Consider the following 17,121-nt stretch of genomic DNA (forward strand, 5'->3'; position numbering starts at 1 on the left):
GGGAAAAGCAGGAATGAGTCAGAGCACAGAGCAATAAAAATGACATCTCAGGCAAACGAGGCGCTTCTCAGACTCTTAGCTCATTTAACAGTGCCCGAGCCATGACTCCATTTCTGTGCTGGGCAGCATCTCCTGCGTGTCTGCTGGGATCCAGGATGAGAGAGCAGAGCTGTTTACTGAAAAGGTTTTCAGACTTGAAAATAAATGATAGATTTCTGGGGAAAAATACTTTCCAGCTTTCAAAATTGTATTTGAAAGTCAGCGGAGAGGGACTTGCAAGCATAAAAGCTGTGTGTAAGCCATATTAGATATGAGTGGCTACTAAAGCTTGCTGACAGATGAGCTGAGAACTGTGCAGTTGAGGGGGTTTTTGATATGCCTAGCCTTTCCTAATAAAACCAAAAATATGTATACCAGGTATACTAAGAGGCAACACAAACTTTAGCCAACTAGAAAGCAGTTATGCAGGTCAAAGCTAAACATCCTTAGTGCTGCAAACAGAGGACTATGCTATATGGACCTGTGATCTTATTGCACTTGGTGAAAATGTTCATATGCATAAAGCTAAATGTATGTGCCGATGTTGGGAGAGTGGGAAGGATCATCTGTCTCCAATAAAATAAACATCTAGGTTTTCTGCAGGCTGAGTCGGCCACTGTTCTTTGGTTTGTCTGAAAAAATGGTACAAGTAAAATGGTTGCTATAAAATCTTTTATTTGTCAGAAATAATCAGTGGGCTGAAGTGTGGCATGCGTTTTGTGCAGGAAGAATTTGTCAGTGACTGTAAGGTTGAAGGCTCTTCACTGTCTTCTGTACCCAGCTCACAGGTAGACTCATGATTGTAGTCAATAAGAAAATAGCTGAGCAACAAGAAAATTATCTGTATTTTTCCATCTGCCAGAGTTTGGAGGCTGGTTTCATAGAATCACAGAATGGTTTGGGTTGGAAGGGCCCTTAAAGGTCACCTAGTTCCAACCCCCCTGCCATGGGCAGGGACACCTTCCACTAGACCAGGTTGCTCAAAGCCCCGTCCAACCTGGCCTTGAGCCCTTCCAGGGAGGGGGCAGCCACAGCTTCTCTGGGCAACCTGTGCCAGGGTCTCACCACCCTCACAATGAAGAATTTCTACCTTACATCTAAGCTAAACCCACCCTCTTTCAGTTTAAAGCCATTACCCGTTGTCCTACCATGACATGCCCTTGTAGAATGTCCCTCCCCAGCTTTCCTGTAGCTCCTTTTAAGTCCTCGAAGGCCACTATGAGGTCTCCTTGGAGATTTCTCTTCTCCAGGCTGAGCAACTGAAACTCTTTCATCCTGGCCTCACAGGGAGGTGCCCCAGCCCCTCTAATCATCTCTATGGCCTCCTCTGGACCTGCTCGAGCAGGTCTATGTCCTTCTGATGTTGGGAGCCCCAGAGCTGGACCCAGCGCTGCAGGGGGGTCTCCCCAAAGCAGAGCAGAGGGGGAGAATCCCCTCCCTCGACCTGCTGGCTACGCTTCTCTTGATGCAGCCCAGGGCATGGTTGGCTTTCTGGGCTGCAAGTGCACATCGCTGGCTCAGTCAGTTTTCCATCCACTAATACCCCCATGTCTTTCTCCACAGGGCTGCTCTCAATCCACTCCTTTCCCAGCCCGGGTTTGTGCTTTGGATTGCCTTGACCCATGTGCAGAACCTTGCACTTGGCCTTGCTGAACTTCAACAAACCTTGTTTGTTTTAACAGGGACTTATTTGTTCTCTGAATTTCATGTGCAAGTAATTTCATTTATGGTTTTGTATGTCACTTAACTGCAGGTGCCAGGTTCTATTTAAACATAACTGTGCCAAGAGATTAAGCACAAAGGTGCCCAGGAGCTGTGAGCCAGCCACAAGTTACTTTCTCTGCAAAAATGTACTTTTTCAGAAGCATTCCCCATGTCTGAAAGCTGCTACTGGGAGCTCTCATTTCAAACACATTTATGATGAGTAGCTGGCATAGTTTGATTTTGGAACTGGGCAAGAATAAGGTTTTCTCTGTTATAGGCTGCTGAATATATGGAAAAAATCTCAAATACTTTACCTTTTTCTTCCCAAAGTACACAGGATGCTGGCTGGAAATCATCCTTTCACATATTTAATTCCAGGGAGGGGTGCCTTAAAAAAGTAAAAGCTGAAGCAGAGAAGTATTCTTTTATGCTGAAATGATTTAATTTTGGGTGTTTGTTTCTCTGACTGCCTTTCTGAAGAACTGAGGTTTTGATGATCCTCCAAAAACTATCAGATGGTCATATTATAAAACCAGTATGAGTTTAGTTTGTACTGGGAAATGTATATTGTCTTCCTGGACCCAGAAGGTTTGGCAAACACTCTTTGATATAATTAAGGACATGTCAACCAGTTCTACATGTTGGGAAGGCAGGCAGCAAGCAACTGGGTGAGATGGCTGAAGCTGTAGAGAGGAAATGTGTTAGACCTTGATCAGCCTTCAGCTGAGCTCCTTGTTCAGTTCTGTGGTTTCTACCCATCACTATCATCTCAATATAACTGTAACTAGCTTTGGGAGCTAGAGAAGAGGCTTTCTTATTTCTTCTTGGAATGGATGCTGTTGTTGGTTGGACTTCAGGGGCAGAAATAACTTTCTTCCTCCAGCACCTGTGTTGTAACACTAGACCAGCAGCTCTGTCCACAGCAGAGGGACGTGTGACAAGTCGCGTGAAAACCCACAGACTTGTGGCTTCCAGGGGCCATTTGCCACAGTGCCAACTGACTTTGTGCCTTGCATTTCAATCCGCAAGTACAGGAATGGAAACAAAAAATGCTGGGGGAGGGGAAGTCAAAGGAGAGAAGAGCTAAGTGCTTTCCCAGCATTGGTTTTACCCCGAAGGGGTTTTTTTTTAGGTCAAAACAGCTAAAAAAATGTTTGGTTTTTTTTTTTTTCCTTCCTTTTACCACCCTTCCTTGTTATGCCCAAAGCTGCAGATCTGGGACACTGCAGGACAAGAGCGATTCCGATCCATCACGCAGAGTTACTATCGCAGCGCTAACGCGTTAATCTTGACCTACGACATCACCTGCGAGGAATCCTTCCGGTGTCTCCCTGAGTGGCTGCGAGAAATCGAGCAGTATGCCAGCAATAAGGTCATAACCGTGCTAGTGGGTAAGTGACGATCGTCCCTAGTGGGGTGAGCTGTGCATGTCGAGGGGTTGGTGGCAGATGGAGATGTTAGCAGGAGGAAAGCGTGTCATCTGTGTGAACTGGTGGTGCAGGATGCTCACACTGGTACAGCAGATCTTGTTGCCAACCAGTTGTAACTGCAGGTGGGCACAGGGTACAGCCGGTGCCTCCAACCCAGTGATTGGATTGTGCTTTCTGCAAATAACCCCAAGATGCTGATAGTGATGTTCAGGACACCACAGCCACTTCTTGAAGTGCAGTCCTGTCTCAGGCCTAAGGCTATTGCATGCAGGGGTGGATATTTCCCAACAGTCAGTCCCGTATGGGACTAAAGTGTTGATGGTGCAGCTACCGACTGAGTTAGGGATAGAGCAGTTTCCCTTGTGGCTCTCAGCTTGGATCAGTGCAAATATATGAGGATCTGCTCAAGCTGGTGGTGCCTGCAGGTTGCTGTACCTCATAGCTGTGGGACGACCAGAGTCTTGTCTTGAGTGGGTCAGGATCTGGGAACAACATCAGGATGTGGTGGTTGTGTGGATCATAACGTTCATAGATGGGGCAGAGCTGGAAAACTGGATATTTTTGCATGGATTTTAGGGAAACTAAAAATAAATAACTGAATGTTAGCTGGAGTTGAAGCTCTATGGATTAACCTAAAGCAGACCTCAGGCCATCTGTCTGCTACAAGCAAGGTGAAGGTTATTTTGCCTACCTGCACTTTTCCATGCTTTGCTTTCAGCATCCAATAGTCAGGATTTGTCTTTTGAAGGCTGAAGACTATATAAAGAACAATGGAAAAATAACTCAGGGAAAGACATGAAGTTTCATGCTGCAGTGTTGATATCACCTTTAATAGTTTGCTGTTCAAAAGGAAAAATCTAGAGGATTGTAAAGTGTTTTTTAACTGGCTTTAAAAATCTTTTGAGCTTTACGTGCCCCAGGGGTATTGCAAGTGAGCCTTGAGATTTATGGAGCTTCCATACAAGAAACTCATACTCCATGCAAAGGGTATGACACATGTACAAATATCACAGAAATAATTAATATGGCTAACAAATGTATACATTATTTTTTTAGGGAACACTAAGTTAATTATCAACAGCACAAAATATGAATGATAACATCCATAACATACACTTTGAAGATGGTGACACCCATAAACTGCTTGTGTTGAGTGATAATTTGTTCAGAAAGGTAACTTCAGTGTATACAGGAGGTCCAAATAAATGCTTTATCAGGAAAGAAAGGGGATCTCAGATGAGAGGAGGGCAATGAGACATGGCTTCCCACAGTCTTTTCCTTCCACTAGTTCTCACAAAGTTGCTGGTAGAAGCAAGGCCAGATGTTTCCTCTTGAACCTGCCAGGTACACAGGCCCCTGTTATTGTAGGTCCTGGTCTGTTATCTTCTTTGTAAGATTAATTTATGGCAAAAACATCATATTTGAAGTGAAATGGCCGGTAATAGGGTATAATCACATCAGATGCTTGCTTGGGGCTTTAATCAACTCTGTTAAACTGAGCTCTCTGAAAGGGAAGGGACTGGTTTCTCACCCCACCTCGCCCTGTGGGTGCCCCCATGCCTGTCCCTCTTCCAGCCTCAACAGCCAATCCTTCACGTCAATATTGGAATAGAAAAGCTGCCTTCCATGCCAGGCTATTTTTAAAGCTTGTAATGACATGAGAAATGCCACATTTAGTCTCTCATATGCTATAATTGACATTTTAAGTGCTCCTCAGAGGAAGACCAGGAGAATTTTCAATGGATATTAAAATGAAAATACTTTGATGCTGGTTGATAGCAGCAAACAGATGCACTGGTGCTAAATTAAAGCTAACTGACTTGGATGTTCGCAGGGCATATTCCATTAAATGAGCTGATATTAAATGAACTTGGTTGCATGTATCAGGGAATATTCCATTAAAAGGGCTGATATTAAATGAGCTTGGTTGCATGTATCAGGGAAGCCATTATTTGGAGGGGAGAGTAAGCACTAAGAGTTTCACATCAAAACCACTGTCCGTGCATATATACAACATCAAGCTTTTCTCTATCCCTTATCAACCTCTGTTTCTCTTGTTTTGGAAGTCAAATTAATTCATTTTCTAAAATATTTTATCAATGCAGGTAATAAGATTGATTTAGCTGATAAGAGGGAAGTCTCCCAGCAAAGAGCTGCAGAGTTTTCTGAAGCACAGGACATGTACTATCTGGAAACCTCAGCAAAAGAATCGGATAATGTGGAAAAACTCTTCCTGGACTTGGCCTGCCGGTTGATCAGCGAGGCACGACAGAACACCCTTGTGAACAATGTCTCATCCCCCTTACCAGGAGAGGGGAAAAGTATCAGCTACTTGACTTGCTGTAATTTTAATTAAAGAGCTGGCAGGTGATTTCCCCTTCTACCATGGGCCAAGAGGATTTTTTTTTTTTGTTGCTGGGATTTATCTGCTTGAGGAGAATTCCTGCCACTTTGACCCATCTGACTTACTGTGAGTCAGGTTGCAGACCTGGAAGCATGGCAGGCTGATGGTTATGGTTCCAGATGCATGGCAACATAGCAGAATATAACATGGTTTAAATGTCATTTTTCTTGCAGTCTCTGGAGTGGGGTAGGAAAAGAAGAGTTGCACAAGTGCTTCATGTAATGCAGAACTTGAGCTATTGCATTTCCTTCTATGAGAGACTAGAGCAGCCTCACTTGAAGACACTGAAGAGATCAAAATCTCTCTTATAGAGCAATGTGTTTGGTCCTTTTTAAAATAAATAACAAGAAAAAAACAATGAACACTGACCCTGGACTACACTGGCAATCTTCTGGGGTGCCAGCAAGTGAGCTCTTAGGACATGTACATATCATCTTCCTGTGCATCTTCATGGACGACTCTGATGTTTGAAATGGTGTTATGTCTCTCATCCACTGGCACTTTCTCATAAACATGACATTAAAAAAAAGAAAGCTACATATATCAGCATTTTCAAGATGTAAGAAGACATGGATACAGCTCCGTTGCTCCCTTTGGTGCTAGCAGTTCAGCAAATACTCCATAGACCAAATGTAGTCTTACTACATTACTGTCCTCTGAATGTGTAACTTAGACTGGTTAGGAAAAAAACACTAATAAGCACTGTTCATAAAAATAAAAAAATCTTGTTACCTCTTTTTCTAAGCCTGAACGTAGTGGGAAAGTACTGTGCTTCTTTGATATCCAACACAGGATGAAAAGACTTTCCAGAAATAAATAAATAACTAAAAATAATAATTAACTGTTCATCCTCTAATTAGTAATGTCCTAACGTGAAAAATTAGCCCTGGGAAGGGTTATCTGTGGAGCTGGAAAAGCGCACCAGACATGACCAAAACTTCGTGTGCGCATGGATTGTGTATAAGGGTTCAAAGAGAACACAGTTTGAAGTGGCAGTCTGCAGTATGTCTGGCTTACAAATAAAGCTTGTAGATACAATTCTTGTTGAAAGGCAGGCATCCAATTTTGTAGAGGTTTTTTTTTTTTTAATGCTAAGTGGAAATAGCGATGGGTTACAAGTGGTATCATTCTGTGTGTGACCCATCCAGCACTCACCTTGTGGAACTGCTCTCCAAGATGATCTTGAAGGTATCTTCTTGGCATCCAGTCTCTCCGCTAGAGTGGCTTTGAGGTTCAGGGCTGTAGAGTCACTTAATTTACTTGATGCTTTGTACTCTTTATCCCAGACTCCAGTGTATGTGTAACTGTTTAGGCAATTTTGTTCTACAAAACCCTTGAAGCGGAAGTGCTATGGAGTTTGTGATGTTATTATACCTCTAGTGCCATATGCAAATAATGCATTGCAAATTTACATGTTGTCATTAAAGTGAAATTGGAAGATAGTGAATGCGCACATGAAAAATTATATTTAGAAGTCTGAGTTCAGTTTAGCTAATCTGGATAAATATCTCCTGCCAATTACGTGGCTGTGATATGCTGTAATTTAGAGTTAATAAATTTAATATTATTTGGCTTTTACTGAAGATTATAACAGAGCTTTTGTATTGACAGAAAAAGCTGCCAGTAAGTACTTGCTGAAGAGAATAACAACAAAAAAAAAAGGCATTTTAAAATGCGTTTTCACATTTTTCTGGAAAGACTTCTTTGGTCTGTATCATGTTGTGCCTTTGATCTGTGTCAGAGAGAAGGGGGATCGGTATGTCATGGCCATTTTTAGTATTTTGTTATTATTTTTTAGGTCACTTTCTTCATTTATGACTAGTGGTAAAAAGGAAGACGTAGAAGTGGTATGAGGCGTGTTTGTCATTTAAGTAACACTTAGCAAAGAGCTTCTGTAAGTGTGAGGTGTTGGGGGACATGTCATCTGCTGCATTGGTCTCATCCTTTTCAGTGTCTTCTCATGGTGTAATCCAGAGGATTTAGAAATGTGTGGGACTTGGTGGCTTCTGCTGTGCCGGACTGTGTGGTACAGCCTGTGCTGAACAGCAACGTCTGTCTTGAGTGTTCCCCAAATTGCCAAATGCAGTTTCAGGTGAGCTTGTGAAGACCACCCAGCTCTGAGCCAGCTGATTCTGCACAGCCTTTAGGTAGTTGTTTAGAGCAAGGCTCAGGGTGTTACATGTAAGGTAACACTCAAGTTGAAAATCAATACTATGAATATTTAATTTGTAAAGGCTCTTACTCTTCAGATGCTGGATTTGTCAGCATATAATTGATAACAAATAGGGCAAGGCTGTTTGACTGAGTTAAGGAGGAAGGAGACTGCCCACTAAAACACCTGTGGGTTCCTCAGTCTGATTTCCAAAAGCATCAAAGCTGGGCATGTACTTCTCATTCCTGCTGAGTACCACTATAAATGCATTTTAAAGTGCTCCTTACATCACTTCTGGAGGTTGAACTTTAACACATTATCCTGACTGAACAAGCTAAACTGGTCAATATCAGAAACTGTTAACTTTATTTTCTTGGATATTCACTCTGAGGTTTCTAGAAGGTTAAGTCTCTTTTTTCCAGTGCTTTCTTAACCTGTAGGTGACTATTTTGGAGACTAGCTGCCTACTAGCAACCTCAATGCATTGGGTCCTTTTATTGCTGGCAAATTTTCCCTGTGTATAAGATAGAGATATATACTCTATCTCCAGACAGTGATGTGCTTTTGTGGCGGGGTGGAGTGCTGCAGTTAGGCTGATTTTACAGTGAAGTATCTGACTTCTCCAGGGACAAATATGAACTGATTCCTTTCAAGGTTTATTCTGCGTAGACTTAAAAAGTTGAAGGGAAACAGTGGTGGTATGTGTAACATTTTACAAGGTCATAAGCCAAAGCTGTAGTTTGAAACTCACCTAATTTCTGCAGTTAACAAACACACTACCTGTTGAAGAAGTGATGTTTTATTGTAGTAACTCCTTTGCAGGAGTTATTTTTGTACACCTTTGAATATCTCTCTATTGCATACAACCCACCTCTCCTTGTACCGTTGAGGGCTTATCTTCTGTTCTATGCTCTGGTCCACTGCTGAAGGCTTCCCAACTAGAAGAGGAGCTTTATCAACTGCTAATGACAACTTAGTGCTGTGGCATAGTGATCAAAGTCTTGAAAAATAAAAGAGGATTAAAAAATACAAATCCCAATTATTTGACAATCAGCTCTCCAGCTCTGGCCATCACTTTGCTAGATGAGTGGATTTTTGAGAGAACTGTTACTGAAAGCCTTGTCATGCTTGCTGGGTTGAGTGTCCACAAGCCATGCAGAATTGATATAATGGGGCCAAATTTGACTGGAAATATTCTATGCTATTAAGAGAGCGAAGCGTTGCTTTTCATCTGGTTACTAGGTTTTGATGTGTTTTCAAGGTGATATATTCACAGCCATGGAGTAAGCTTCTTATTTCTGGGTTAATATTAATTTTTATAGTAGTCCCATAATGAGACCTTTTCTTGTAATTTTTTAGCACAATGAGTAGCTCCAAGCAGGAGCCAGTATTGGATGGTCAACACACGTTTGCTTTATCTAGCAAACCTATTTGCACAGATTAGTAACAGCATCTCCTGAAAACTTGGATGGTCTAAACTCTGTTTTCCAGTTCAGCCACTGATTCAGTCAGGCTGATCTTGGGTAAACCACCAAATGTTCTGTGCTTCAGACCACTGCATGTAAAGTACTCTCTGGTATTTTGCGTTGGGTATTTATACTGCAAGTTTGTTGGGACAAGCCATGGCTCCCTTCTGTTTCTGTCTGTGTTCCCCATGAGAAACCAAATGCTAGAGGGAAAAAAACAGAAAAACAACCAACCTTCAGGTCAAAGAATTGTTATGGAAAAAGTAAAATTATGAACTCAGTAAAGAAGGGGACACTGTGTGCCTCTTCCTACCTTTAACACTGAAGTCCTGATTTGATCTACAGGTAAGTTGTTTGAGCATGCAGTCAGATACGTGTTTGTGCTGAATACTAAATGGCTTTGTGATCATTATTTAATGAAAACCACACAGGACAAATTGTCAGGCAAGATACTTTGTTCTTTGCTGTAGAACACAAGAAACAGCCCTTAAAATCTGTTAGCCTTATGGTACTGTTTGTCTTTTTGGAAATAGCTGTATTGGTAACAGTTGGCTCCTGCTAGTCTAGGTTTAGTGATTGATGGCTATTGAATTCCTTCAGCAGCAGTAATAACAGCAGCAGACTGAGGTTGACACAGGAGACAGTGATTTGAAAAGAGGGAAAGTTGAAATTAGTGATGCAGAAGCATGGTGGGTGCACACACATGGGACAACAAGCTTCCCGAGCTTTTGCTGACAAGGGATGCAATTAGTTATAGTCAGACCCACTGGGTTCTGCCTTTTTGTTATCCCTAAGGACTGCTGTTTGTTCAGCTGCTTTTCCACTTGTCTTCCCTTTTCATTATGAAGAACTGTCTATAAGTCAGGCTCAGATGTTGAGGGGGCATGACTTCTGTAGTCAGAGACTGAATTTAGTTGCAAAATAGGTGAAATTCTCCAGCTATTAAAATAGTCTGAGAAAACACGGAAGATACACTGCCCTTTGGGGCCCAGTAGTGCCATCGTGGTTGGATATGGCTGGAGACACTCTCACAGAAGCCTCCTGGCTGTGGGGCAGACTGAGTACTATAGCTGTTTTCAAGGGGAAAGATGAAAGTGTGGAGTAGCAAATGCAAAGGAAGAAGATGGTTCTATTCGCTCAGGATTTTCTCAATCCCATCCTCTTTAAAAAAAAAAAAATGCATCTATAACAGGTTTTGATTGCTCTGGACTTTAAGAATGGATGCTTTGAATTTGAGTCTCATCTGAAATTCTGCGTTCTTTTGCTTTCAATATCAAAGCACCCAATATGCTTATATGAGTTGCTCCTACCAACAAAGACCTTCTTGAGTTAGTGCAGTTAGAGAAAGGTGTTTCTAGAGGACACTCTGTGAATTCCTAGTGAGCAAGTATGGAAACTCTGAAATGTTGATGTACATAAGGGCTCACCAGAAAACCCACTGGAGCCAAAGGAAATACTCTAATCCTAGTAGCGAAAACCTTGTGAAAGATGTTATATCAAAATGTTTTCTTCCTCCATTTATAAACTTTATTTGCTTATCTGAACAATTTTGGCTCTTGACACCACAGTTTTTCCTTTCATCAAGTCTGTCCTCTTGTTGCTGTGGATAATAATTGTTCTAGTTACTGTTCACAAGCAGCAAAGGATCATAATTTTGAAGGACAGTCTTGTCTTACGATGATGAACGGTAGGGAAACACTAGCTTGGTTCCTACAGTTCTGGGGTTCTAGGGAAACACTAGTTCTGATTCCTACAGATCTCATATCTGCCTCAGTTTAAGATTTATCTTGGCTAGGAAAATAGACAACAGGGTAATCGTGCTGACTGTGATGCAAGGCTCCCAAAGTAGCCCGCTGCATTGCTCTGACTTACCTCGCTAATCACCACCTTGCTAAACTGACCCAAAGTCTCCTTTGCTGTACTGTACTATATCCAGCCGAGAGAGATTGCTGGCTGTCATCACCCATGGATGCCAGTGCACCCTTTCCCCTCATGTGAATGAGCTGTAACTTAAACCAGAAGTAAAAACTATGCCATGTGAGTTGAGGGTGTTTGTTTTTTTTTCCAAGTGGGAGCCACAGATCCAGGAAAAAACCCTCATCTCTAATGTATTGCCCCTCCAAATACAGTCAGCTGGGTAACTGGAGAAAGATAACCCAGATATAGCAGAAACTGAAATAGAAATGAGTGTAATTTAAGCTGTTAATGTTGTCAGTGAAAAATTAGACTGGTTTAGTAGGGTTAACAGCTCATCTGTCTGGATAAACAGGAGCTGGCTGTACGGTACTCAGAGATTGGCTGTTTTCACATTAATAACTAGCTGTTAGCACTTCTTGGATTTGATCCCATTTGTTGAACCAGTTATCCTTTTCCAGCAAGCTCAGAAAATAATTTTAGCTCTAGTTAGTGCTACAGTTAAACTCAAGAAGCAGATACCAGCTTTACCTTTGCTTTTTCCACAGCCACTTATCTTGGGGGGTAACATGCACACTCATGAGTGCACCCAAGTGATGACCCTGCTGAGCATATTCTGGAGTCCACAGGCACCTGACATGGCCCAGACCTCTGTCAGTCATGGGTTTAGCTGTGCATGGTTCCCTGGGGGAGAGGAGATGTTAAAATTACTCTTAATGCTTGCATGGGCAGTGATCAGTTGTGCCACATGAATGCAAACTTCAGAGCTTTTCAAAGCTTGATTCCTTTAGTACCTTTTATCCATGAATCTGTTCCTTCCCAATACTGCTCATGCCTCAAGCACTGTGGAGGTCTCAGACTGGAAACAGTCCTGGTTGCATGAACCTCTGGATCCAACTCCTGCTTTAGCTAGAAGGAAGAGCATCCATGGCTTGTCTCCTGTGCCACCTTGAGTTTCTTACTATGAACATAAACCTAATTAATTCAATAAGCCCATACTCAGCCAGGGCACCCTGTAAGGAATGTTTCCCTTCTTACGGGACCAACACGAGATCCAGTGGGGGTTTGGTGCAAGTGAGTAAATCTCCAGTGAGCAGGTGGATGTTGCCCTCCATCCTGGGAGACTTATGGCTGTGTGGAGGAGGAGAGTCATTCTGAGCTGTCACTTGGGTGGTGGCGTGAGTACCTCCGAGGGTCTGGGTTGCATCACTGGCACAAGCTTTAGTAAATGTAATGGCCTCAGCGTCCTCAGCAGTCAAGCCTTTACTGAGGGGGAAGTGGAGGAGAGGGAAATGCTGTTTTGACATTTTAATGGAGTGAGAATAAAAATGTTTGGTCTATGGCGGGGAGAGCTGCCGGGATTTCAGGCACTGCCATTGCCTCAACTCCTGCAGACTGTTTGGATGAAAGCCTTACTGCTGGCCCCCACGTACAGTCAGCACTGAAGAGGAAAAACCAACTTCTTAAGCCAATGTTTTGGGGGAGAAAAGGCCATCTAATGAGAGCATGGAGGAAGCCCAGCGCTTGTTGCTATGCTGCTCTGGAGTGACAAGTATATCTTGGTATTAGAGAAGTAGTTTAAAATGTGCCACGGTTTTTAGCATAATAAGATGCACTGCAGATATGTCACATCCATTTTATTCCCCACAGCTGTTTACAAAAGGAAAAAAAAAAAATAAAAACCCCTGAGATTGGAGCAGCTGCAGTCACTCAGCTGTCTATATGGGACAAGGCTCTTTCTGTTCCTCTTTTATTTCCACTTCACTCTGTTCTGCTGCACATATTTGGCTGTTCTGTGAATTTGCAGATCATGAGAATTTTTTTTTTTTTTCAAACTGCCTTTGATCTATACAGAAAGACTCACCCAGCACTCATCTGAATTCATTAATACTTTGAGTAGGCATTTTAATTTTATGTTTACTGGCTTGTTTCCCTTTGTAATGTTATCTGACAAGTTCGTCATGCTCTGCATTACCTTTAGGTTTTTGAGTCTAAAATGTTTCCTCTTTCCTGAAAGCTATGATCACTTTTAGAGAAGTTAAAGGCATCTTCATTTCCTCAGGAGAAAACCTGAATTACTCTCAGCTTTGACTACTAGCAAATCAATACTGAAGCACGTAATTTTTTTTTACAGCATGAACAAAGTATGTTTTATAACATCAACTGTAGTTTGAATTGTAATTTAAAAACCTGTTTAAGTACTAAAAGCAGCACTTTGTTTGCAACTTCCATGCCAGAGAAGTCACAGCATTAAAGGAATTTCCTGGGTTGGAGTTTTTCCCACAAAGGTCTGCTGTCTTTTCCCCGACAATTGTGAATTTAGCACAATGTACAGAATTTTAGCAAGAATCCTGATTCCTAAACATGTGGTCGGAAGGTTGAGGAGAGGATGTGTTTCTTGTTGCTCAAGCACAACCATTTCAGTGGAGAAAATGCACTACAGCTGGCCAGATCATTGATCTCGTTGCTGGGGTCGTGCTGTCTTTGGGAAGGGTATAGGTGTTAGCAAATCGCCAAACTGTGAATCATTGACTGTCAGAAGCATTTGGCTTGTTTGTTTTTTAAGTTCTTGTGGTCAAGTGTGGTACAGTGGGGTTAAGAAAGGAATGTATTTTGGATGATCCAGGATGATGAATGTATGATGCTTCATGTTTATTTGTAATGTCCTTTTTATACTTAGAAATTGCTTACATATGTATCTGTATGTAAATAAATGTTTAATCCTTTCCACTTGGTGTTTAAAGTGTTTGATTTGTTTGGTTTTTTATTTGAACTGCAAAGCAAAGTTGCCTTAAAAATATGTACAAGGCATTCACTTGACATGATTTAATATCAGACCAACAAATGAGTGGCTGCTAAGGATTTTCTGCTTGGCTTGAGCATACCAAGGCTCTCACAGCATTGGGACCTCACAAGAAGAGCAAAAGTAGAGCTGCTGTCCATGGGAGCAATGTCCCTTTGCAATAGAACAGAGGAAAAATTTTACTTAAAATGAGAGATCATAGTGAAGTTTGCAATGTCAAAGAAATGCCGGCATCAGTCACTAGAGGGTGGTCTTCGACAGAGGTACCATCTTCACCATCACTGCAAACCTGTAGCTGGTTAAACTCTCGTCCTAGCAAGACGCTAGGTTTGCATTGGATGAAGATGGTAGTTGGATGCTTCAGTTGTCTTTTATTTGTCCCGGTGCCCCTTTTTTAAATTCTAGTTCTTCTCTTCAACCTACACCTTGCTCTTTTCATGCTCACACAACTCCACTGGACTTCCCTAATGACCTGCCTTTCTGAGGGCCTAGAATCTTTTTGGACAATATCTCCCATTTGAAGCCTTTCGGTCAATATACAGTTCTGTGCTCTGAATCATTCTGGGGATCAAGTTTTCTCTCCAGTGCTCTGCTCCACATCAGAGATGACTTCTGCTAACACCAAGAGTGAGAAATGAGCTGTGAAGCTTGAAGACACCATGTGTCTTTTATTGCCGCTTCCACTGACCTTGAAGCTCCTTCCTTGGTAAATGTCTGACATGAGGGCTAGACCATCTGCTCTGTGTTCCCCAGGAAGCTGGCAATTTGAGTCAGTGATAAAACAGAGAAGTATTTGGAGAGGGAAAAGTCCCTGTATTTTTCTAGGTAGGAATAGGGCAGAGCGGGTGGGAAGAAAACATCCTTAAAGCTCAGAGAGCTTGGGAATTGAGTAGTTACTGGAAGAGAGAAGGGTTGGAGTGTGTTGCCTGTGGGGGTAATGGCTGGAGAAGCCAGTCCAAGTGCTTCCTGGGGAAAGGTAAGGGGCAGGTGAAGTGGCAGTTCTTACTTGGGAGGAGCATGTAACTGATGGGATGTGCAACCTCCCCCTTCTTGTTCAGCAGGTACAGCAGCAAGGGCACAGCCTGTGCCAGGCTTTGCTGTGGGTAAAAGTATTGTAGGAACATGAAAGCTCCCTGCAAAAAAGGAACAAACTGCCCAGAGGAAGAATTGCACGACTGACACACTACAGGAGCAAAAACAAGACAGCTTACTGCCTCTTCTCCATCTTCTCATGTACAGTCTTCCTACCGAGCCCTTGGGGAGCTCTGCCCAGAACATGTCATCTTGCTGACAGGGGCCTGTCACACAACAGTACTTTTTGGTCTATTTGTGCAGTCCTCTTCCAGAAAGCACAGGAGATCTGACTGCCCTGCATTAATTTCGATGGTATCGTAGAGACAGTCCTACCTAATTTAAAATCTAGTCTTGATTTATGGATTTCTATGCATAGGGAATCAACCACAAACCTAGTATGCATTTTCAGGAGTTTTATTACCTTCAGAATTAAACATGCTGAGCTTTATTCTTTTTCTACAAGATTCTAATTATAATCACATCAGCTTGCACCAAAGTCATCACCTACCATAGCATGTGGATAAATTCTCTGCTGAATAAAATCACTCATGCTAGAAAAAAACATTTCCTGTCAAGATGCTGCCAGGTGTATGATATAGAAGTTCTGGCAGTGTTTCATTGCTAGCCACATCAAGTCTCTGGTGTGTCACTTGGATCATGGTCTAACATCCATGATAAACCAGATGTTTGTCCAGTTTATCACAAGGGGGTGCTTAAAGACTCAGTGATACTGCAGTCTTTTATTATGTGGGAGGCTGTAGTAGAAACAAGTAGTGTCAAGCTTCATTTGTTTGAGTACTGATGTCTTAACACCCTTTCAACACTGCCTTGCCTGTGCTCAGTGATTTGGGTGAGTACTGCTATCTTTCCCTTTATTTGTTCTACATAAGCTATCAATGCAGATTTACCATTTCCAGGCAGGCTACATTTCTTACTCCTTTTCAACTTGCCCCAACATAGATTCATCAAGGAGGATTTTATTTGCAGTAAATAAAATCTTTTGAATAGGCACAGCATTGGTAAATGCAGGCACAAGCACAGGCTTGTTTGCTTGGGGCCCTGCACTATCCTGACTGAAGCAACCCTGGTGCGGTTCTGGTGCGCTCATTTGCTGTCAAGTGCAGGGCTGAAGCTCAGCTGGGCAAGCCCTCAACAGCTTTTAGAGGCTTTATGTCTTTTTCTACTATCACCCTGTCCCTTTGGCTATGCCAAGAAGCCCTGCATCGGGATCTGTGTATCCCTGACAGCACAGCATTGCCACGTTCTGCAACAGTGGTTTACGTGGGTCACACTGGCACAGCACTTCACAAGTGACTCCGCTCACAGGTACGATCCTTGAAGTTACCCTGGTCATCAAATTATGTTTAATTCTGTTTTCTTCTCCCTGCTCCCCCCCAACCCCGGCTTTTTTGGCTCTAACTGGTTGTTCCTTTTTTCTTCTGTTTACGTCTAGGATCCAGGGACTGCAGGAATCTAGGCTCAGACATACAAGAAGAAACCCCGAGCCTCTTGCCAGCCTCACCTATTGCTGCAGCATCCTTAAACGTTGGGAAGAACTTTTGGGTTGTGCTTGAGTATCTTGCTGGGTAGGGGAGCAAGGAGAAAAGATGGTTTGCTGGTTGAGGTCATTCAGTGATATCCAGAGCTAGGCTCCATACTCTCCTAATGCTGGGCAATTCTTTGAACCCATGCCTCAATTTCCTCAACTGTAGGTAGTGGGAAAAAAACCCACAACACTGACTGCTATGGAAAAACTTTGTGACATGAATTTACCTGTGCAGACTTGCTGTGTAGCCATGAAGAACTGTTTTCTTTGCTCAGCCTGCAGACTCAGCACACTCATACCCTTGGTAGGAAAGGCTGTATCTCATTAATACCCTGCTCAGCTGCAGAGGCAGCTTGTTTGATTTCAAATACTCTTTGCCTTCCTACTCTGCAATGAGACATGCATTTGATTAGAATGTAGGGTAGAGACCACGAAACTGAAAAGGTTTACCTGTACGTTCTGTAAGGGCGAGCCATACTAAAAGTAGTGGATAAGGGACAAGGGGGTGAGAGTAAATGCCCTCATACTTCCACAAGTGTCCTGAAAAGAATGAGCAGTTACATAATTATTTTATAGAAGAGATATGAAG

General features: G+C 42.5%; 1 protein-coding gene across 1 annotated transcript in view; it reads left to right on the top strand.

Moving 5' to 3' along the window:
- RAB30 (RAB30, member RAS oncogene family) overlaps positions 1–6,414 on the top strand; it is a 44,932-nt gene extending 38,518 nt beyond the window's left edge. Inside the window, exons 4-5 of the mRNA XM_032990859.2 lie at positions 2,951–3,134; positions 5,279–6,414. Of these exons, the coding sequence (XP_032846750.1) occupies positions 2,951–3,134; positions 5,279–5,529 (435 nt within the window). The 3' untranslated portion in view covers positions 5,530–6,414. The remainder of the gene's footprint in view (positions 1–2,950; positions 3,135–5,278) is intronic.
- Positions 6,415–17,121: the final 10,707 nt, after the last annotated feature.

This window comes from Tyto alba, unplaced genomic scaffold (genome assembly GCF_018691265.1).
Source record: "Tyto alba isolate M040663 unplaced genomic scaffold, T.alba_DEE_v4.0 Super-Scaffold_2, whole genome shotgun sequence".
Lineage (NCBI taxonomy): Eukaryota > Metazoa > Chordata > Aves > Strigiformes > Tytonidae > Tyto > Tyto alba.